Source organism: Sitodiplosis mosellana, unplaced genomic scaffold, assembly GCF_009176505.1.
Source record: "Sitodiplosis mosellana isolate CC-2019 unplaced genomic scaffold, AAFC_SMos_1.0 Smas_scaffold_6165, whole genome shotgun sequence".
Taxonomy (NCBI): domain Eukaryota; kingdom Metazoa; phylum Arthropoda; class Insecta; order Diptera; family Cecidomyiidae; genus Sitodiplosis; species Sitodiplosis mosellana.
The window spans coordinates 2,847,013-2,869,710 of record NW_022601406.1 but is presented as its reverse complement, the minus strand read 5'-3'; the positions used below and the strand labels follow the sequence as shown (position 1 = coordinate 2,869,710).

The 22,698-nt window shown below is 38.3% G+C and overlaps 1 protein-coding gene across 7 annotated transcripts in view; it reads left to right on the top strand.

Annotated features, from left to right (window-relative positions):
- The window catches only part of LOC129574818 (prolow-density lipoprotein receptor-related protein 1), a 31,513-nt gene extending 9,464 nt beyond the window's left edge, over positions 1–22,049 (top strand). For all 7 annotated transcript variants that reach the window (XM_055457313.1, XM_055457312.1, XM_055457314.1 and 4 more), the window contains exons 3-46: positions 135–291; positions 418–641; positions 784–906; positions 1,053–1,178; positions 1,404–1,504; positions 1,701–1,860; positions 2,632–2,794; positions 2,877–3,614; positions 3,750–3,953; positions 4,041–4,436; positions 4,589–4,818; positions 4,909–5,064; positions 5,131–5,328; positions 5,389–5,484; positions 5,596–5,920; positions 6,004–6,158; positions 6,241–7,861; positions 8,106–9,139; positions 9,317–10,963; positions 11,200–11,313; positions 11,527–11,647; positions 11,769–11,893; positions 12,036–12,171; positions 12,235–12,395; positions 12,477–12,572; positions 12,647–12,784; positions 13,361–13,408; positions 13,506–14,803; positions 14,925–15,182; positions 15,267–15,375; positions 15,511–15,583; positions 15,717–15,898; positions 15,961–16,024; positions 16,207–16,367; positions 16,523–16,627; positions 16,699–16,752; positions 16,827–17,476; positions 17,600–17,996; positions 18,069–18,242; positions 18,334–19,283; positions 19,406–19,593; positions 19,698–19,853; positions 20,066–20,195; positions 20,337–22,049. In XM_055457313.1, the coding sequence (XP_055313288.1) occupies positions 135–291; positions 418–641; positions 784–906; positions 1,053–1,178; positions 1,404–1,504; positions 1,701–1,860; positions 2,632–2,794; positions 2,877–3,614; positions 3,750–3,953; positions 4,041–4,436; positions 4,589–4,818; positions 4,909–5,064; positions 5,131–5,328; positions 5,389–5,484; positions 5,596–5,920; positions 6,004–6,158; positions 6,241–7,861; positions 8,106–9,139; positions 9,317–10,963; positions 11,200–11,313; positions 11,527–11,647; positions 11,769–11,893; positions 12,036–12,171; positions 12,235–12,395; positions 12,477–12,572; positions 12,647–12,784; positions 13,361–13,408; positions 13,506–14,803; positions 14,925–15,182; positions 15,267–15,375; positions 15,511–15,583; positions 15,717–15,898; positions 15,961–16,024; positions 16,207–16,367; positions 16,523–16,627; positions 16,699–16,752; positions 16,827–17,476; positions 17,600–17,996; positions 18,069–18,242; positions 18,334–19,283; positions 19,406–19,593; positions 19,698–19,853; positions 20,066–20,195; positions 20,337–20,525 (13,931 nt within the window). In that variant the 3' untranslated portion in view covers positions 20,526–22,049. The remainder of the gene's footprint in view (positions 1–134; positions 292–417; positions 642–783; positions 907–1,052; positions 1,179–1,403; positions 1,505–1,700; positions 1,861–2,631; positions 2,795–2,876; positions 3,615–3,749; positions 3,954–4,040; positions 4,437–4,588; positions 4,819–4,908; positions 5,065–5,130; positions 5,329–5,388; positions 5,485–5,595; positions 5,921–6,003; positions 6,159–6,240; positions 7,862–8,105; positions 9,140–9,316; positions 10,964–11,199; positions 11,314–11,526; positions 11,648–11,768; positions 11,894–12,035; positions 12,172–12,234; positions 12,396–12,476; positions 12,573–12,646; positions 12,785–13,360; positions 13,409–13,505; positions 14,804–14,924; positions 15,183–15,266; positions 15,376–15,510; positions 15,584–15,716; positions 15,899–15,960; positions 16,025–16,206; positions 16,368–16,522; positions 16,628–16,698; positions 16,753–16,826; positions 17,477–17,599; positions 17,997–18,068; positions 18,243–18,333; positions 19,284–19,405; positions 19,594–19,697; positions 19,854–20,065; positions 20,196–20,336) is intronic.
- The last annotated feature ends 649 nt before the right edge of the window (positions 22,050–22,698 follow it).

Sequence of the window (22,698 nt, the reverse complement as noted above, 5' to 3'; positions counted from 1 at the left end):
CGATTGTCAATGACCTTTTCGAGTGTGCTCATCTTCCGCACTAGCTTATATTCCAATTAAAACTAACTAAGCATTAATTGAGAAATGATTAGAATCGACTTTTATTTTTATTTTTTTATTTCCCCCAAAAATAGAAAGTTGTGTATCGACAGCCTTTCAATGTAGAGACGGCACATGCCTACCACTGGCTTGGCGCTGTGATAATAAACGCGACTGTGAAGATGGATTTGATGAGGAAAATTGCGAGAAAACACGACAATGCAATAGCCAACAGTTTGAATGCTGGAAAACGTATGTAACTTTTGATCTGTCATTGTTTTCTCATTGTCTATTTTGAGTTTTTAGTTTAATGCTAGCTAACTTAGAAAATGGTAAAAACTCATGTGATCCATCATTTATTGGTGAAATTTTCTATAGGCGACGTTGCATACCGCGCGAATGGTTGTGCGATCATGATTTTGATTGTGGCCCATTTGACACATCTGATGAAGACGAATCATTGTGTCAGCTAAAGGGAAAATGTTTGCCAAATCAAAGCGAATGCGCTAGTCCCAGTGGCACCGGTCCAGTTTGTATCGATACCGAAAAATTTTGCGATGGACACTTCGACTGTGTTAATGATGAATATACTGAATACTGTGGTAAGCATTTAAATTAGGGTTTTGTGCTTAATTAGACACGTAGCACATACACCACATTCAATTCAGCTCCATATTTTCGAAAATTTGCCACGAAATTACCGTGTTTTCTTCCCCTTTTCTTTGTGTGATATTCGTTCATCAGATAATAGCACGTTAAAAGCCGATTGTGTTGCCTTGAATTGTTCGTCTGGATGCAAACCGACACCGCTCGGTGCAAAGTGCTACTGTAGTCGTGGCCAGCAGCCCAATGGAACTCAATGCGAAGGTTTGATTGTTTTTTTTTTCTCTGTACTTTTTGCGCGTTTAAATCAATCAAAAGATAGAGAGCTGCAAATGATATGCAAACGAAAGCAAAATAACCAGGCGATTCACTATCCCGTTATTTCTTTTTATTTTACGCTCTATTTACAGACATTGACGAATGTTTGACGACAGACAGCTGTGATCAAATATGTAAAAATATTCCCAATTCATTCGAATGCTCGTGTGTGGCTGGTTATGAATTAGTCAATAAAACAACTTGTAAGGCGATCAATTGTAAGTGGTTTTTTGCATTGTTATTGTATTCTTTTGTCTCTGTGTCTATATTTACCCCGTCCTGTATGTATCACTTGTTATTTGTGTTGCTATTTTAATTGACTACAATGATTTCTTGTCATTTTTTTTTCTTCTTTCTTTTAACATATATCCGCCTCTAGTAACTCTTTCTCTTTCGCTGCATATCCGTAAATAAAGTTTTTTTTTCTCTTATTTCTCTCGTAGATCCTGTAAACGAAACGGCTTCAATTATACTAATTACCGAAAATGATATTAAAAGAGTTTCATTTAGCGGCAACTCATTTAACAATAGTCAACAGTCTCTGGTGAGTTGATCAATGATTATGCATAAACGAGAAAACAATCCAATGTCTACGTTTTTATTGTCTATTCTTTTCCCCATTCCTAATGTATGATGCATAACTTGAAATTATGTTCTATTTTCATTGATCATTGGCGACATCGTTGGCGGCGGCGGCGGTACGGATGATGGTGGTTGACGTTGGAATTCAATTTATCAAGGCTAATATTCAAACGTTTGACATTTGGCATGCAAACCGAACAATCTGTGTGATAAATGGATCAAATAATGACAATCCCAAAGATCTAACATGTTTTAACGTTGACAATTTCAACGTATCATGGAAATTTCCAAAACCAGAAATCGTCACCAATTTAAATTGTAGGTATCCATATAATAGTCTCATTGAAAAGAGACAGAGACAGAGAGAAAGAGAGTCTCTTGTCAACTAGTATATTGGGCCAATTGGATTTTGTGTCACAGATGCCGATGATGTTGTTGATTTTGAGCTTTTTGAAATGTTTCGAGCATGAAGAGAGCGAAGATTTGTACAGATTATGACAATGGCATTTTTAGATTAACTTCAATATAAACGGATTTCAACAAGCCATGTTTCATTTCATTCATTGTTGAAATATACGTATTATTCCATTCATTGCACAGATTTTGATACAATAAATAGAAAATGGTCATGCATTGTATGATAAAATCTATTGAACAATTCATCATCACTGACAATCGACGGAAAAAGCCATTACGACAGCATCATTGGCTTCAGTTTTACTACACAGTAAACACAATGATTCTAGCAATGTTGAGATTTGACACTTGACTTTGTTTTAGTCCCATTTGCTCTAGAAAAAGTTCAAAAGTTCAAAAGTTCTGAAATAAATACATGAAGCTTTGATTTGTGATTCAGTACATTTTGAACTTTTTCTAGTACAAATGGTACTTAAATGGATTTTAGTGCTAAATTTCATATTGCGGTTCTAAAAGTTAGAACCAACGTGTTTACTGTGTATGTTACGATTTACATGTAAAATTGTATGAAACAATTTGCGGTTTTACTTGTAAAATGTGTCCAAATGAGCATGAAAAAGTGTTGAAACTAACGAAAAAAAAACTCTCAACAATTTTTATTCTCATTCGAAGCGATCGATATTTTGCGAATCGATTGGATTACCGGCAACTGGTATTTCGTGAATACCGAAAATGGCTTAATTGTACTATGCAATCCTCCGATGACGATTTGTACAATTGTCATCGAAATGCATGGTCAAAAGATTAACACGCTCGAATTGGATCCAATCAAAGGGTAATGAATCATCAATCAATGTGTTCTTTCTTTGCCAAAAATTAATCTTGTTTTTGGACACATTCTTTCTTGTGGTCAATAGATTTCTATTCTTCACGACGTCCGATACATTTGGCAGTTTACTTCGCGCGAATATGGATGGAAGCGAGTATACGATCATTGAATCGTATAAAATCTACTATCCGACCAGTTTGAAGTTGGATTTGGCCAATCAGCACATTTATTGGCTGGATAAATATATGGATTACATCGAACGCGTTGACTATGATGGCGAGAATCGATGGTCATTGAAGGCGTTTATTGGCAGTTCGATGCGACCAATGCATGCGATCGCGTTGTTTGAAAGTAATATTTACATCACGAAACGAACATCGCAACATTTGGAAATGTGGCGAATCAGTCGGCGCAATACGAGTTCAGCGGAAAAGATATTCGTAACCGACCAACAACCACTTGAGGTGCGAATTTTTCATGCACAAAGCCAACCAACTGCTCTAAACCCTTGTGCGGCCAACAAATCACTGAACTGTGGACATTTGTGCGTTTTGACCCGTGGAGTGGACAAAAAGCTGCAAGGTCAGTGCATATGCAGCGCCGGATATCAGTTGAAATCACAACACAATTGCGTTCTTGTTAAACAAACATCGTTTTTAATCTATGCCAAACAAAGTCCGACTATGATACGAGGCATCTCCATTTCCAATGAAACCGATGTTTCGGGCGCACAAGAATGCATGGTGCCCGTTTTGAATGTAAAGTGGCCATTGAGTCTGGACTATAATGTGAAGAAACAACACATTTACTTTGGACAAAATGATATGTAAGTTTGTTGTTTAGTTCGAAAAAAATATTCCTCTTTTTTTTTCTTAAGAATTAGACTTGAAAAATGGTGAATTTGGTGGAAAAATTTGATAATTTATTTTATTTTGTTTGACTCTTTTCGTTCTTTCTTCAGATCAAACAACGAGTTCCTAATCGAATCGCAAAATTTAGACGGCACCAATCGCACACTCATTCGACAAGGTCGTGGACACTGTCATAGCATCGCATATGATTGGGTGGGAAATAATATTTTCTGGGCGTCGTCAAGGAAAATTGATGTGTTTAGCTTATCGAATCCAAATATTACCAAAACACTTATTCACACACTTAATGCTGGGTTCGTATTATTCTTTCTTTCTTTTTTTTCAGAATAAAAAGTTGATTTTGATTCAATATTTATGATTATTTTTTCCCAACTCTTCAGATCGATTGCATTGGATCCAAAGCAAGGTCTATTGTACTGGTCGACCTGGGCATCGGAGAACACTATCGGCCAAATAATGGTGTCTTGGATGGATGGCACACATAAAAGCGTGTTCGTTGACATGTGTGTGGATCGAAACAAATGTACGAATATTGATTGGCCATCGAGCTTAACGATCGACTTTACCGATCGCAAGCTATACTGGTGCGATCCACGCATGCAAACCATCGAACGAATCGGATTGGATGGCAAAAATCGAGAAGTCGTCGTACAAACCAGTCACAGCGGAAACTTTTATCCATTCTCCGTGGCCAGTCACAATAGATACATATATTTTACGGATATATCCAGCGGAAATATCACAAAAGTCAATTTGAAAGATGCCAACAATCGAGAGTGAGTGCGATTGAATTTTATCATGTTTATATTTATAAAAAAATGAAAAGAATCAAAAGTTTCGATCTCAAAGATATGCTTCATGCGTTTTTCTTTTACTTCAGCAAAGATTTCCAAGCTAAAATAATATCATTTTTCTGCTTCATTTCCAGAAAATATACTCTATTGGCACAGGAAAATCGTCGAATAACTGACATCAAAATTTTCGATAATTTAACCCAATCGAATGCTGACATTTGTTATGACAAACCATGCCCCGGCCTCATGTTAGCCACGCCAAATGGATGCGTTTGTGTGTGCGGCAATGATTACGATTTGAATGCAAGCGGTACACAATGCTTGCGTCAAACGAAATCAGCGGTGAAAAATGAATGCGCTCCTGGTAAGAGTTCGAGAGTTAAAAGAAGAAACAATTGGCATGTTCAATTTCATTTGGATTTTTAAATCGTCCTTTTATCGAAAAAAAAAATAGGCATGTTCCAGTGTCGAAGTAGCGGCGAGTGTATCAACGAAACCAATTTGTGTGACGGTGATAGAGACTGTCCTTTGGGAGACCAGGATTATAGCGATGATGAATCGTTTGCCGACGATGGTCCGTGCAATGCCAAAAACAACTGCACTTTCAATGGTAAAACGAATATAATTTTCATTTTGACAAACACATTTCGATTCGAAAATTTGTCTCATTCAACAGATGAAAGTGGTTTCATATGTGATGAAAATCGATGTTTGCGCCAGCATGTCGTTTGTGATGGTTTGGTCCAATGCAAAGATGGTAGCGATGAACTACCGTCGCGATGTGCAGTCGTCTCGTGTCCACCCGACAAATTCCAGTGCAAACACTCGAAACAATGCATTCCGAAAAGCTTTTTGTGCGATGGAAATGCCGACTGTAAGCAACTCCACTTGTCAACTTTTCCAAAGATATTTATCAAATAGTATTGATTTACAGGTGATGACAAAAGCGACGAAATGGAAAACTGCACCGAATGTCCAGAGTTTCGATGCAAAAATGGCCTGTGCATTCTATACGAAAAAGTGTGCGATGGTAAAGTTCAATTAAATCGAAATACATTCAAAATCAATACAATACTAAATTTTGTTGATATTGATCATCATTCATTCATATTCATCTAAAATATAACTCTATTTGCCGCAGGTGTGAATCAATGCGGTGATTTCTTCGACGAAGAGCATTGTTCGTTTGAATGTAAAAAAGGCGAATATTTCTGCCATCCAAAAGGTTGTTTAACACCAGACAAATTGTGCGATGGCATTGTTGATTGCTACAATGCTTTCGATGAGGCCGGTTGTATCAATACGACGACCACACCAACACCAGACGACACAGAAAAAGTGCGCCAATCCAAGAAAAATCTAATGAAAACACATCACTGCGAGCCACATGAATTCCAATGCACAAATTGGAAAGAATGTGTTCCAATGGAGGTTCGATGCGATTCATATCAAGATTGCTTTGACAGGTACGTTTCTTTGGATAAAATGATTTGACCTTTGGATCTGTATAAACACAGAGTATGAAATTCTATCATTTCCTTCTCTTCAGGAGCGATGAATTGAATTGCACAACGGTTAAACCACGAACGCATAACTTTACATTCGGCGACATGGGATGCTCGCATCCGGATCGCGTGTGTCCCGTCACTGGCAATTGCATTCGCGTACATCAGCTGTGTGATGGAAAAACCGACTGCCCTGATGGTACGAATGATTGGAAAACTTGTCACTTTTTAGCAGGAATGTCTGCAAATGAACTTTCCTTTTTTTCCCACCTAATTTCCAGGTTCCGACGAAGGCTACAAATGTGTGGAAAAGCAATGTGATCAAAATTCGGAATGTTCACATTTTTGCCATAACGCTCCCGAAGGATTTGTATGCTCGTGCCCTTCATACATGTTCCTCAAACCAAACGGATTGGTTTGTAGTTCGGAGCACTCATGCTTGTCTTGGGGAACGTGTTCGCAGGTGTGCGTACAGGTTGGAAAGCGTCATAAATGCGGATGCCAAGATGGTTTTACCTTGCAATACGATCAATTCACGTGTCGTAGTAATAATCCGGATTCACCGTATGTCATATTCAGTAATCGCGAAGAAATTCGTGGTGTTGATCTGCGAACGTTGGCGGTGAAAAACTTCTATGCCTCTCTGCGCAATACGATTGCCATTGACTTTTTGTTGGACAACGGTACGATGCAAATATTTTGGACGGATGTTATCGATGATAAAATCTATCGTGGCACATTGACCGGTGATGTGATTCGAAGTATTGATGTGGTTGTTCACTCGGGGTTGTTGACGGCTGAAGGATTGGCCGTTGATTGGATTGGTCACAATTTGTATTGGGTCGATAGTAATTTGGATCAAATTGAAGTGGCTCAAATTAACGGATCATTTCGACGAACACTGATTGCTGGTGAGATTGATAGTCCACGTGCATTGGCCCTTGATCCACGCGAAGGCTGGCTATTTTGGACGGATTGGGACAAGAGTGATCCGCGTATTGAACGTTGCTCAATGGCTGGTGAACATCGTAAAACGATTATTCAAGTGGATAAATCCGTTGGCGGTTGGCCAAATGGCCTTACATTAGACTATGCTCAGAAACGAATTTATTATATTGACGCACATTCGGATTCAATTCATACCACCGACTATGATGGAAACAAACATCATTTGGTTATTCGAGACCAGGAAACGTTATCACATCCATTTAGCATATCGTTATTTGAAAATTATGTCTATTGGACGGATTGGAGGACGAATTCCGTGATGAGAGCCAACAAATGGAATGGATCGGATGTGACAACCGTTGATCGCACATCATCTCAACCGTTTGGTATTCAAATTTTACACTCAAGTCGACAACCACGCGAAGGACCCAGCCCTTGTGCTGAAAACAATGGCGGATGCTCACATTTATGCCTGTTGAGCGTTTCAAAAACATACAAATGCGAATGTCCACACGTGATGCAGCTAAGCGCCGACAATAAGACCTGCATACAAAATGAAGAGGTGCTACTGTTTTTGGTCGGTTCGGAAATTCGCGGTATCAATCCACAAACCAACCATTATATCATTCCGACGATTAGCCATGCAACACAGGTGCCTGAGTTAAATGTTATCGATTTTTTGTACGCTGACAGTCGATTGTTTTGGACCGATAAATCAGTCGACGAAATTCGAACATCCGGTTTGGCCAATGGCAATGCTGAAACCGTTTTGGATACTGATTTCACAAACATCGGTGGATTTGCCATTGATTTTATCGCTCGCAACATGTTCATTTCGACAGCAGGCCGGAATGGATTGTACAAGATTCGCGTTTGCAACATTAAGGGCGAATACATTGCTGATATTCTGACCAAATTATATGCAGTCAAATCAATTGCAATCGATCCGGCTAGGTAGGAATTTTTTTGGGTTTTCTTTCGATCTGCTTCTCTTTTAGAATTTCAATAAAATTGATTCTTTCCTTTATCGGTGATAACCATTACCATTGTTATCGTTTGATTTGGAATTTGAGAAGTATTCGTATGAACTTTGACAAATTTTAATTTTTTTTTTCACATTCAAAATGAAAATTCTCCAAGAATTTAATTCAATTTCTCCTAACATTTGTCCAATATCAATTTCTCATTCTATTTCCAGAGGAGCGTTGTACTTTTCACATGAAAACAGCAATGGTACTACGTTCATTGTTGAGAAATCGGCATTGGATGGTTCAAATCGTCAAATCCTTTTGAAAAGTTCGGCGCCCATCGGTAGTCTAACAACGGATCTTGAATGTAATCGTTTATACTTTGTGCGTAAGCAAACGGGTTCAGTTGAATATTTGGATTTAATATCATCAAGTGTTCATGAGGTTGTTCCCGCAGAAAAGTTAGTTCTTGGTTACAAAAAGATTGAAAGTATAACAATTTACAAAGATACGGTATACTTTGCGGAGACAACCGATGCCAAAATTGAGAAATGTGACAAAACAACGTGTGCGAATCGTACAATGGTGCGGCTGAACAAAGATATTGTGTATTCGTTGGCGGTATTCCATTCGGGTGCACAACAAGGCGAAAATGCATGTTCGACTAACAATGGTACAAAAAAGTGTGATCACCTATGTTTGGCCACCTCAAAGACGGCGTATGTTTGCAAGTGTGCTATTGGCTATAAAATTGATCCAACGAATGGTTCGAACAAATGTGTGGGTGAAAAAGAATTTATCCTGTATTCCATTGGCCATGAATTGCGCGGAGTTCGCCTGAACAATAGCAATATCAACGCAAACGAAACCGTGCTTGATGATCAATTGGAACACGTTCTTCCACCAATTCCACGCATCTCTTTGGCCACAAACATTGACTACCATCATCGATACGATTTACTGTTCTACGCTGACAGTGACAAGGGTGAAATAACAAGTATTAAACGCGATGGCACAAATCGTCAGATTATTGTCAATCAAACGGATCAATTTGATGCGAATGGCGGCGATTGGTTGAGTGGTATTGCAGTTGATTGGATCGGTGATAATATTTATTGGTGCGATGAAAAGCGTAATATCATCGAAGTCGCACGGTTGAATGGCACATTGCGTTATGTCGTCATTTCGTATGTTAATAAACCGAAGGCCGTTGCTGTTGATCCGATTGCCGGCTATCTATTTTTCATTGGCGGCGACAAAAAAGGTGAGTCAAAATTGCTATTTGAAAATTTTATGACTTTTTTTTAATGAAAGTTCATTCAACGAATCGATATACTCATCAAAATGGTTTCCCATTCACTGCACGTCTCCATCTTAAGTTAAAATAAAGAACTTAAGCCATTTTTATTACCAAAAACCATTCGATTTCCCTTCGTTTCAGGCACATATTTTATCGGTCGCGCCCGGCTGGATGGCAGCAACCACGTGATTTTATCGAATCAATCGACGCAACTCTCGAACCTCGTTTTGGATAAAACCAATCAGATTGTGTACTGGTGTGAGTCAGCGTCACGAACAATTTGGCGCAGCGACTACAGCGGTGAATTCAAATCGATTGTGCTTAATCAAACTATCGAAAATCCGGTGGCATTGTCCGTTTACGACTCAAAACTCTATTGGGCTGATAATTCGCATCAAAATGGTACGATAAAAGTGGCGCCCACCGAGGACTTGACGCAAATTCGAATGGTCTTAACGAGTTATGCAAATCCATTGAGCGATCTGAAAATATTCTCGGATAAGATTCAAACTGGCCAAAATCCATGTGCCGATTTAAATGGTGGTTGTGAAGAGCTTTGCTTATTCAATGGAACGCATCCGGTGTGTGCTTGTTCACATGGAGAAGTTGCTGCTGACGGCAAATCCTGTATACCGTTCGATGAATTCCTGATTTACTCGCGTGTCGTGTCCATTGAAAGCATTCATTTAACCAATAATCTCAATATGAACAGTCCAATTTTGAAGATTCAACACCCGAAACTATTGCGCAACACAATTGGATTGAGTTATAACTATGATCAGCGACGCATTTTCTACTCGGACGTACATTCAAGTTCCATCAATTGGGTGTACTTCAATGGCACCGATCATCAAATTCTCGTGAATAAACAAGTTTCGGTTGAAGGTTTGGTATACGATCCAGTAAGTAAACAACTTTTCTGGACATCAAATAGCGATGCATCGATTCGAACAATTGACACAACCAATTTGACCACGGATTATGAGAATAATTTCAATTTGGTGAAACAAGTGATACAATTGAATACACACGATAAACCACGTGGAATTGCCGTTGAATCATGCTTGGGTATGGTTTATTGGGCCAATTGGAATGCTGATGCTGCTTCAATTCAACGGTGTTACATCACCGGATATAATCTACAAAACATTATTACGACCGATATTCGAATGCCAAATGCGATCGCGATCGATTATGAAAATCATAAATTGTATTGGGCCGATGCTCGGCTGGATAAAATCGAACGGGCCGATTACGATGGATCGCATCGTGTTGTTTTAGCACATTCAACACCGAAACATCCATTCGCAATTACTGTGTACAAAAATTATCTCTATTTCACCGATTGGGTATTGCGTGCGGTTGTTCGAGTCAATAAATATTCGGGCGGTGATGTGACTTGGTTGCGAAAAGATATCGGTCGATTGATGGGCATTGTTGCCGTTCAAAATACTTCCTCCGATTGCGAGGCAAGCCCATGTTCCGTGCTGAATGGCGGCTGTGAAGACGCATGCGCCTTTGTAAACGGTAAAATCAAATGTGAATGCACGAGCGGTAGACTGGCTGCAGATGGTAAACGATGCATTCAGACGAGTCCACAGTGTCCGAGCGGACAGTTTAAATGCAAATCCAAGGAATGCATCCCATTCGAATTGACCTGCGATGGTATCAATCACTGTACCGATGGTGCCGATGAGAACATCGACTACTGCAACCTTCGACTCTGTCCGTCCAACTACTTCATGTGCAACAATCGGCGATGCATCCCAATGAACCACACTTGTGACGGTATTAAACATAAATGCTGAAAATTTGTACAGTTTATTACGGCTTCTTTTGTTTTTCCGAATTTCTGCCTTTCGATTGTTATTATATTTTTCTTGATTTTTCATTTCGAGTTTCAGTTACCGTAAAAAATAGCGACATATGTTCAGCAAAATTTTCACATTTTCTATCGACATTTTTGAAGGGGAAAAAAATGTGGCGAGTGAATTAATGGTTTGGATTTGTTTACGGTGTTACAGGTATTGAACATTGCCATGATGGCCATGATGAGGCGATCTGCGATTGTAATCAAAGCGAACATTTCAAGTGCGCATCGGGACAATGCATTGATAAAAGCTATTATTGTGATTCAGGTGAGTTGTTGGAGAAAAAGACGATGCTGATCATGATTTTGAGCTATGTTACGAAACGAATAATTTTCAGTTTTATTCTATGAACGGGATCATTCAAGTGATTTGATTTGAATAATTGAAAAAAGTCAAGAGATTTAATTTGTGCGTGTTACACGTAGGTCTATTGTTTTGGATATTGATTCGATGATCAAATTGTGCTTGGTTATTCCTCAGATCCTGATTGTCCGGATGGTAGCGATGAAGTGGATTGCCCGAATAAAGAATTAGCCTGCACTGGAATGCCTGGAATTTTGCTGAGATGCGGCAATACATCCACATGTTATATGGATTCATGGTAAGTTTCATCAATACAATTAGATGATGAATAATTTTCAATTTATTCCCAGTTTTCTAAAGATGATCGCATCAATTTCTTCGGTTAACATGCTAACAATTCATTTGATTTTTCGATAAAGGCGATGTGATGGTGAAAACGACTGTCCGTTGGGTGAAGATGAAATGGGTTGCCCAAATATCACATGTCCCGACAACAAATTTCAATGTAGAAACGGCCACTGTATTCACATTGCCTGGCGTTGCGGTTCGTTAATGTTATTTTATATTTGCCCCCAAAATTTCATGAAAATCAAACATTAACGCAATAAGAAATAGAAAAGAAAATAATTTAATTGAAAGCTAAAACCGAAAATTGAAAGTAAATATTACGAATTATTTTCGAATAGATGGAGACGAGGATTGTCCCGATGGTGATACATCCGACGAAGAAGATTGTCATGTGAACGGTACAAAGCTTGAATGTAAACCAAATTACTTCAGGTGTGCCGATGGTTCACTCTGTATTTCATCCACCTGGCAATGGTATGAACGTATCTTGGCTTTTGGAAGTAATACAAAAATACTAATATCATTTTGTGAAAATAGTGATCGAAGCAACGACTGTGTCGATGGCTCTGATGAAGGTGAACACTGTAAATCGCGCGAATGTGATCCAACAATGTTTCGTTGTGCAGAATCTGGTCGTTGCATACCGCAGTTGTGGGTATGTGACGGAGATCGCGATTGTGCTTTGACTGGCGAAGATGGTAAGATTCGGTTACTCATATTTGGTTACTCATTTCAATCATTCTCAATCCTTGACTCTAATTTATTTTTTACTCACAAAGAAATGAATTGTACTTCAACAAATTGCCCCGAAAATATGTTCGCATGCGGAAGTCATGAGTGTATTGAATATGTTTATTTTTGCGATGGATCAACTGGTAACTATGGCAATTTATCATCATTGATTGAAAGCGATTTTTTTCTTAACTTCATCCTTTTTGGTTCGACATAGATTGTGCGGACGGTAGCGATGAACCAGTTGGATGTGTTGACTCTACATTGAAGCGACCATCAAAATGTAGCGGCGATAATTGTAACACTATGAATTCAACATCGGCAATTTGTGCTTCACCGGAATTTTATCGTTGTGGTATGACCAATTTTCATAATCTGATTTTTGAACATTTCATTTTACTCGTTTTTTTTCAAGCATTTTAATGCTTTTTATTCAGGGCCGTAGCCAGGATTTTTGCCAGGAAAGGGTGGTTCCACTTTACCAAGTGATAGCTTGCCCCAAAAAAACAACTATTTCGAAAAAAAATTTGGGGGTGCTCTTGGAAGTTTACGGAGTTATGGCGGAAAGGCCAAAAATCACGAAAAATCACGAAAAATAAAAGTGGTCCGATTTCGATGAAAATTGGTACACGGGATAAGTGAGAAAATATAAGAACTTTGGCACTAAAACTGATCCGAACTGGTCCAAAATGTCAAAATACCAATTTTCATCGAAATCGGACCACTTTGATTTTTCGTGATTTTTGGCCTTTTTGCCCCATAACTCCGTAAACTTCCAAGAGCACCCCCAAATTTTTTTTCGAAATAGTTGTTTTTTTGGGGCAAGCTATCACTTGGTAAAGTGGAACCACCCTTTCCTGGCAAAAATCCTGGCTACGGCCCTGTTTTTATTCAAATTTATAACCAACTAAATTCACTTAAATTTCCGTAGCAAATGGAGCATGCGTACCTGAATCGGCGCTGTGCAATGGCGAAATGGGTAAGTGTGTCCGTCCGTTCTACAATCAAATTATACATTTTACCGGTGTTTCATTCAATCTCCTTTCCCTCTTCTATCCATCATTCTCTGTACCTAGACTGCGGTCCAAACGATTTCAGTGATGAGGAGCTGTGCAATATCAATGAATGTGAACATTCGAGTGAACCGTTATGCGCGCACATCTGTGAGGATCGTAAAATTGGCTACGAATGTTCGTGCAATGCAGGCTTTAAAATCAGTCATAAGCAAAAGAATTTATGTGAAGACATAAACGAGTGTGTTGATCGTCCGTGCAGTCAAATTTGTACAAATACATACGGCAGCTACCATTGTTCATGTGTTGATGGGTATGCGCTAAAGGAGAAGCACATTTGCAAAGCGGTCACCACCGAACAAGTCAAGTTGATATTTTCGAATCGATATTACTTACGTGAAACCGATTTGCATGGCCATTCTACACTGATAGCACACAATTTAACCAATGCCGTCGGATTGGATTACGATTACCAAACAAAGTGTTACTACTGGTCGGATGTAACATTGACCATAAGCAAAATAAAGCGAATGTGTCCATGGGATAATAAAACGGTTGAAATCCATCAGAACAATCTTCGAAATCCGGACGGACTGGCGGTTGATTGGATCGGAAAGAATTTGTATTGGTGCGATAAAGGATTGGACACAATTGAAGTGTCGAAATTGGATGGAAAATATCGTAAAGTTTTGATACAGAAAGACTTGCAAGAGCCGCGTGCAATTGCCATTGATCCGTTTGAACGAAACATCTACTGGAGTGACTGGGGCGATCGGCCGCACATTGGAAAGGCTGGATTGGATGGTTCAAACCAACGGATAATCGTTGATGATGGTCTTGGCTGGCCCAATGCACTCACCATCAATTTCGAGACGAAAGAACTGTTTTGGGGCGATGCACGTGAAGATTTTATTGCCGTCTGTGATTTCGATGGTGGAAATAGAAAGATCATTTTAAGCCGTGAACGAAATCCAATGCTAAATTTGCATCACATTTTTGCGATTGCCGTGTGGGAAGATCGAATTTATTGGACCGATTGGGAAACGAAAACCATTGAATCGTGTCACAAAGATCGAGGCGACAACTGTACCACTTTATTGACCACAATCCATCGACCGATGGACATTCGAGTGTTTCATTCGTATCGGCAACGTCCAGTCGATGTGAACCCATGCCAAACGGCTGGCTGCGAAACACTTTGTCTGTTGTCACCAGATCCGCCTTATTATAGATGCGAATGTCCCGATAAATTTTATTTACATCCAGACAATAAAACATGCATCGCCAATTGTTCGTCGGCTGAATTTCAATGTGCTACCACCAAAAAATGTGTACCATTCTATTGGCTATGTGACACTCAGGTGCGTATTGTTTTGCAGAAGAATGTAAATAATCAGAATCGGTTCATTCCTACTTCATTTTAATGAATATGAATCTATCTAATTATAATATTGTCTTTCTTTGTCACTTTTCAACCAACAGGACGACTGCGGAGACAACTCAGATGAGCCACAATCATGCAGAGACTTTAAGTGTGAACCAGGCCAATTCCAGTGCAAAAACAACAAATGCATTGATCCGATAGAAATTTGTGACGGTCAAAATCAATGTGGCGACAATTCGGAAGAGAGTGCCGATTGCGATCGATTCGTCTGTTTTGAGAAACACTTTAAATGCAGCACATCAGCCAATCGAACAGCATTCTGCATTAAGAACACGCAACGATGCGATGGGATACAGGTAATTGGTTTTACAAATTTGCTTCTTTTTTTTTTGTATTTCTAGACGAAAAATAAAATGAATCCATTTCATTTTCTTCCTTAGGATTGCCCAAACAACGAAGATGAATCAGACTGTATACATCGCGAGTGCACAAAAGATAAATTCAAATGTGGTGACGGAAAATGTATTCCCCGAGTTTGGGTGTGTGATGGTAAGTCGCATATACGAAGATACAATTTTATTATGCTTAAATTGTTCATTACAATGAACGTCAATGGATTTTAATGTGAAAATTTCACAAATGGATTTTAATTTGAAATTGTAATGTCTTTTCTTATCGCTTCAGGTGATAGCGATTGTTCTGCAAATGAGGATGAACTGAATTGCGATGCTCGCAACTGCTCTGACAAAGAATTCAGGTAGATGTTAAAACCTTTCATCCAAATATTCCATCCGTAGCGATAATTGTCGGAATTTCTCTGGACAAAATCAATTTTCATGAATGTTTATTTACCTAAAACTGGTCGTTTAATGTCATTTCAAATTTCTTAGGTGTAATTCCGGACGTTGCATACCAAGGTCATGGTTTTGTGATGGTGAAATCGATTGTCCAACGAAAGAGGATGAGCCACCTTCTTGTACGGCCCAAGATAGAAAATGCAGCGATCCAGACCATTTCAGATGCAACAACGGTAAATGTATACCAAAGCGATGGCGCTGTGATTATGATTACGGTAAGAGAATGTGCAGATGTTCGAGCTTAGTGCAGATTAAAACAACGATTATTTCTTATTAGATTGTTCCGATAAAAGTGATGAGCTTAATTGCACGATGCGCAATTGCTCAGAGTCTGAATTTAGGTAAGTTTTGTCGCAAAATTAATATAAATCACAATTTCATGGTTACTTGGTTTTATTCATCAAATATATTTGAGCTATAACTTAAGCTTTTTCCCCATTTTGTATACGATCAATTCAATTTTATTTGATGGAATGCATTTTATGTAAAAATGTATAAAACCAATTGTGTTTTGTCACATTAGATGCGCAAATGGGCGTTGCATAGCAGGACGTTTGCAGTGCAATGGAGAATATAACTGTGTCGACTTCAGTGACGAAGATCATTGCAACATAACCTGTGCGGCTGACGAATTTAAATGTCCAGGGCATAATTTCTGCATTCCAAACCTTTGGGTTTGTGACGGTGAGGAATTTATATTTTGACAATGCAATTCAAATTGAATCTTCTTCGATATAGAGAAGAAAAAGGGAGGTTAATCGAAGAGTGTTTAGTTCAGTTTTAGTTAAAATGGAATTTTAATGGTGAATGAATCAATTAATGTGAATAAACCTTTTCAGGTGACAATGATTGTGGAAATGGAGCGGACGAAGTGAATTGTACATGTAATCAGAATCAATTTCAATGCGAAGATGGTCGGTGTATCGAAAGTCGATGGCGTTGTGGTTAGTAATGAAGCTTGCGATATCAAATTTGTTTTTAAATCTCGCTAAAAATCAATATCCATGTGTTTCAGACGGATGGAACGATTGCTTTGATGGATCGGATGAATCGATCGAATTGTGTACTGGTGAGTAGACCAAAGCCTTGAAACAGTTATATTTTGCATACAAACGCAAATAAAACTCCTTGTTTTTTCACTAGAACTTCCATGTGGTCAGAATGCTTTCCGTTGCCGTAACAAGCGTTGCATTCGAAAGTCAGCAGTGTGCGACGGAGTAAACGATTGTGGCCTCGATGATGATTCCGATGAAAAATCATGTTCACTCTACCGCAAATGCACAGCCAAGCAATTCCAATGCGAAAGTGATCAGTTTTGCATTTCAAAGCAGTTTCATTGTGACGGCCAACCGCACTGCGAAGATGGTTCCGATGAAATCAATTGCAAAGAACCGGTGTGTGGCTTCAGTGCATGTAGTCAGATTTGCTTGGAGAAGAACAAATCTAAACAGCAAATGACCAATTTCAATTGCCGTTGTGCCGACGGTTATACAAAGGGAAAGGATAAGAATGACACTTGCTCATCGAGTGATGAGCCATTGTTGTTGATTGCATCGGATCGAGATCTACGATTTTTGTTGCCACTCAAGCAAATGGATAGCGAAGTGCATGGCCGAATCCCAGTGTCAAAAAGTAAAATTGATGTCTTCGACGTACGAATATTGCCCGATATTATCTATTTGTACTGGATCACCACGCCGAATAGAAGCATACAGAAATTGGCTACCACTACATTCAACAGTAATTTCAAGCGAAAAACAAAACGAGCTGCTGAACAAGAGGCAATCACAATTGTAAGTGTCGAACGGGAGATCAAGTAAAGACGATGAATATTCTATTCTTTGCCATAAACATAGAAAATAGCTCATTCTTATATGAATAAAATTGGATTCAATTTTCTCTTTTCATGTATTCAGGTCACCTCATTGCAGAATCCGAAATCGTTGGCAATCGATTGGATTGGTGAACGTATTTACATTTTAGATGGCGGCAACCATCAAGTAGTTTCAACGGATTTGAATGGTAGCAATCAGGTGACGCTGGTTACATCAAGTGGTCCACCGATAGACATTGTAGTTGACCCAAGCTCACGAATGATCTACTGGTCAACACTTGACCATGGCATTTTATCTGCATCAATGGATGGCGCCGATAAAAAGGTTCTTGTTGATCGAGGAATCGAATGGGCCACCGGTCTAACGATTGATCACCCAGCACAACGGCTGTATTGGGCCGATCAACGCAAAGGCACCGTTGAAACTGTACTGCTGAACGGCAAGAGTCGACATGTTGTCACACAGTTTAAAAACCGAAGTGAGTTTGTTTGGTATTCTTCATGGTATTTTCAATGGCTCAATTACTAATTAATACGAATTCACCATTCAGCTATGTTACCAAAACGTGTACAAGTATTCGAAGACACGCTTTACATCACTTTGTACGATCAAACAATCTACCGAATAAATAAGTTTGGGCACAACAAAGGTGAAGTCTTGGTTGAAAGTTTCCAGCGTGCTTCCGATTTGTTTGTATTACATCCGCTCCGGCAGGACTCAAAGAGTATGATTTTTTTTTTCCAATCGAAAAATGAATATAATTTTTCATTCGATTCAATCAATATCTAATGTTCTTCTTCTTCGAACATTTCCAGTTCCAAATCCGTGTCAGAAGAATCCCTGTTCGGATCAGCATGTTTGTTTGCTTTCGTCATCCGATCCTTTTGGTCGAAGCTGCAAATGTCCCGATCGATTAGCAGGAGTGAACGATCACGACGATGCTAAATCGATGTGCCAAACGCCGCAGAGCAGTGTGAATGAAACGTGCCCACTGCAATGCAACCAGGGTCTTTGTAAATATGTCAACGGTCAACCGAAATGTAAATGTCCAAATGATTATGACGGTGAATTTTGTGAGCATTATCGCTGTTCTGGCTACTGTAAAAATCGAGGTGTATGCTACGTAGACGCGTCCAAAGTTAAAGTATACAGTGATTCAAGGCCACCATTAAAATGCCGGTGTCCAAAATCATGGACTGGTGACCGTTGTGAAACACCAGTTGCTAATTGTACATCACCATGTTACAATGGTGTGTGTACGGGTAAATTCGGTGATTGCACATGCAAAACTGGATTTACTGGTCAAGATTGTCGCGATTGTGATGAACTGCACTGTGAGAACAACGGAATTTGCCGGAAGAACGAACTTGGCAAAGCACAATGCGAATGCACAAAAGATTTCAAGGGGATTCGATGCGAAAATAGCCCATGCGAAGGTTTCTGTAGCGGCCATGGCCAATGTGTCATTCATGATGGCAGCGTGAGTTGTGAGTGTGACGTTGGCTATTGGGGAAAGCAATGCGAACTGGAGGAATGCACTGATTATTGTCTCAATGGTGGTACATGCAGCATAAGCCAGGAAAATGAGAAAATCTGCACATGTTTAGCGAATTATTCGGGCAAACGGTGCGAAAAATATCAAGAGACCGAACAAGCGTCCAGTGATTGCAACAATTTCCAATGTGAACATGGTGGTACTTGTCATGTCATCAAGAATCTAGCATACTGTAACTGTACGGCACAGTTTGCTGGTCCAATTTGTCGGGTAGGTTTGATTGGTTATTTGTTCATTTAGATTGGAAATACAAGTGCTTGGCTTTCTTTTCAAATTGCATCAAAATCAAATCGCACTGTTTAATCAATTTATCCTTTTTCTGATTGAAACAGACATTCGTGGGCTCAAATAATCCATGCGTTGATTATTGCGAGAATGGCGGCATATGCCAAATGGACTCACAACAATATCCAATATGTATATGCACCGGTGAATGGACTGGTAGTAAGTGTGAAACTCCACCAGCATGTCAAGGATTTTGTGGTAATTGCATTCATGACAGTTCAATCAATGAATGCTTGTAAGTATTTTCATTCCATCGTTCGATTTCGTTTGATCAATTTTCGGTATTTGGCACAAAAAAGACGTTGCGAGAATTTAATCCATTGTTTTCATTTGTTACAGGTGCACCGATGGAACAGTGAAACCGTGCGTATCTTCAAAATCGTATGCAGCAGAGGATTCAATAGATAGAGTTGGTGTTGCCAGTATTGTGTTTATGATAATAATTCTCATTTTGCTGTTAACTGCTCTGTTTGGTGGTGCATTGTACATTTTAAGGTAATTGACTTGAGTTCGCCCATTTTTCGATTCTTCTCTTACCTTTTTTTCACGTTTTATTCGCACAATGGGATATTATATCGCACTCAATGCTTTTTTCCATTGCAATTTATCGCAACTCTTGCATAAAAGAAAATTGTTAATTAAAATTCTAATGTGTAAATTCGTCTTTACTTGATTAATATCTAATGTCAAATGTGAATCTCTTTTAGAAAACGTCGAATTTGCCAACCATTCTCACATGCTCGGCTAAATGAATGCGTTGAAATGACGAACCCAATATATAATCCAATGGGTGATTTAGATGACACCCCAGCCTTCATTCAAACAGATGAAACAAAGGTGAGTTTTGAAATTGGATATGAATACGAAATATCACTTTGGATTAATTGCAATAGAGAATTTATTTTTCTACAAATAAAATTTGTATGGAGTTGCATTCAATCAATTAAACGATATATTCTTTTTTTCATCAAATTACAGAGTCGTTTCACGAACCCAGTGTATGAGTCAATGTACGCTGATTCATCTGAACCAGGGCTTCTAAACAATGGCAATGGATTGGTCGATATCAGCGGTGGCAATAACATTGAGAGTATCTCAAATTCGGTGCTTGAAGAAAAAACTGGTCTATTACAATGCGACGAGCCACAATTGCAAGATCTACTCTGATAGTTAATCGATAGCATTTGCGAGTGATTGGAGTCGTCCCATGTGCTCAAAGAAAATGATATAGAAAAACAATGAGACTTACACAAATGCTCTTCCAAATAAAACAAAAAAAAAACGAAATCTGCTTTTTCGTTGATTCATCAATCAGTTGTATACAGCATCAGGTCTTTTACCAGATGAAACAATGTTCAAAACTATACAGTATAAGATGCTCACATTCATTACGCTTTGCACAGATTTTTGTTTTGTAAATCTTTTTAATCAATAATTCGATGTGGTGAGATTGAGAGTATGTTTTTTGATGAATAATATTTTGATAAAGTAGAGTGTGTTTCAATCGGAGTTCTGGTGATTTTTAGCTCAAAGACAACAAATATCGAATTGATGCCTTCGCATAAATGGTGAATCTTGTCAAACTGTACAATTTTGCGAAAGATAGTTGTTGTATATCTGTTGAAATAAATGGATTATTTCAAGATTTGTTCACCGCTTCAAAGCATTGTCTACGTATTCCAATTCAAAGTCTATGAAACATACACCACTCTCAATCTCACCTATTGAATTGAAAATCTTCAGTGTTTGTTGTGCGTTATTGCAATGAAATGCCATATTTTAACATTATCTTATTGTTACAAATCATTTCAAGATTTTACAGCACCAATTTTTATTCCATTTTTATAATTGACAATAGTCGAATTTCCTTTTTAAACAATAACTATATACTCAAATGATACATGACTATGTACAACAAACATTGGCGAAGCTTTGATTTCGGTGGCATTTACCAATTTATTTACATGCAAACAATCGTCACAAATGCACAACACTTTCAATGTGTTTTCAACCAGATTTTTTTTTTCATATTTGCTGAACGCTTTCTTTATGACTGGGCGTCACGATATTACTGTCAGTCTACTTTCCATTTGAAAATTGTGTAAATTGTTTTTTTTTTTTCAAATTGCGAAATATATGCGATTCGCATGAGATTCAATTTAATTTCTGGATAATACAGAGTTGAAATAAAGTTAAAATCAATGGTAGCTTCTAAAAATCTACATGACAATTAATACACAAAAAATATGAAGAAAAAAAAGAAAAAAGAAATATTAAGAAATTCTCAACAAAAACAAAGACAAAAAATGAACAAAATAAGCCACTTAGTGCCAGCAACATACACAGAACCAATGATTTAAATATTGTAATACAACGTATTTAGGTATTTATAATTAGATTGTATCGACGTAAGATATTGTTTTGAGTAGATTCTTCATTGCGCTGAAGTTAATTGGATAATAAAAGCTTGTGCCCTTTGAAACACACCTAAGACGAACGCCACCGCGCTAAATGGAAACGACGTTCTTTGCAAATATTTTTTCTAGAATATTATCAGTTTTGTAATGTGAACGAAAAATGAATGAAATAATAGAAACAGGCAAAGTAGAATCATCTCATTTTTGACGAAAATTATCGGTTAGCTTTTACGTTTATATTTGTACAGCTAAAATAAATAAAATAGAAAATAGATTTGGTTTCGTTTCTTTCGACAAAATAGATTTTAGGTTTTCAGAGAATTTTTCGATTTGAATGAGGCTCAACTAAAGCTAAATTCCTGGCTGAAAAATCTTCCATGATAATAGAATGACCGCGAATTGGATAAAATAAACGACTGATTGCTCTCGTAGAATACAAGGCAAGGGAGTTAGTTTTTGCGATATAACTCTGCAACGGATCAAGATATCGGAAATCACAACATCGAATTTCAAAATTCTGGCTTGAAAATTTATTGGTAGCTTTATGACGTTGAAACACGATTCTCAACCAATTTTCAGCGATATCTCGTGTGAGCAAATTGAATTTTCACTAAATATGTCACCTAGCATGGAACAAGTGAAGAAGTTTTCTCAATCACACTGAATTAGAGGCAACACAACCATAAAATGAGCTACTAGAGCAATACAATCTCGCCCGGTTTATTCAAAATTCGCGCTAGATTTGCTGCTGACAAAATGTCAAACGAGAATTTGTGCAAAGCATTTGTCAAAACAGCTTCACACATAAAATCACAAGCTGATAACAACAATTTAAATTCTGAATTACATACACACCACTTGCAGCGGGCGTAATTGCACATTCAAGTCAATAAATCGCAGATGTGATTTCATTCATCTCTGAA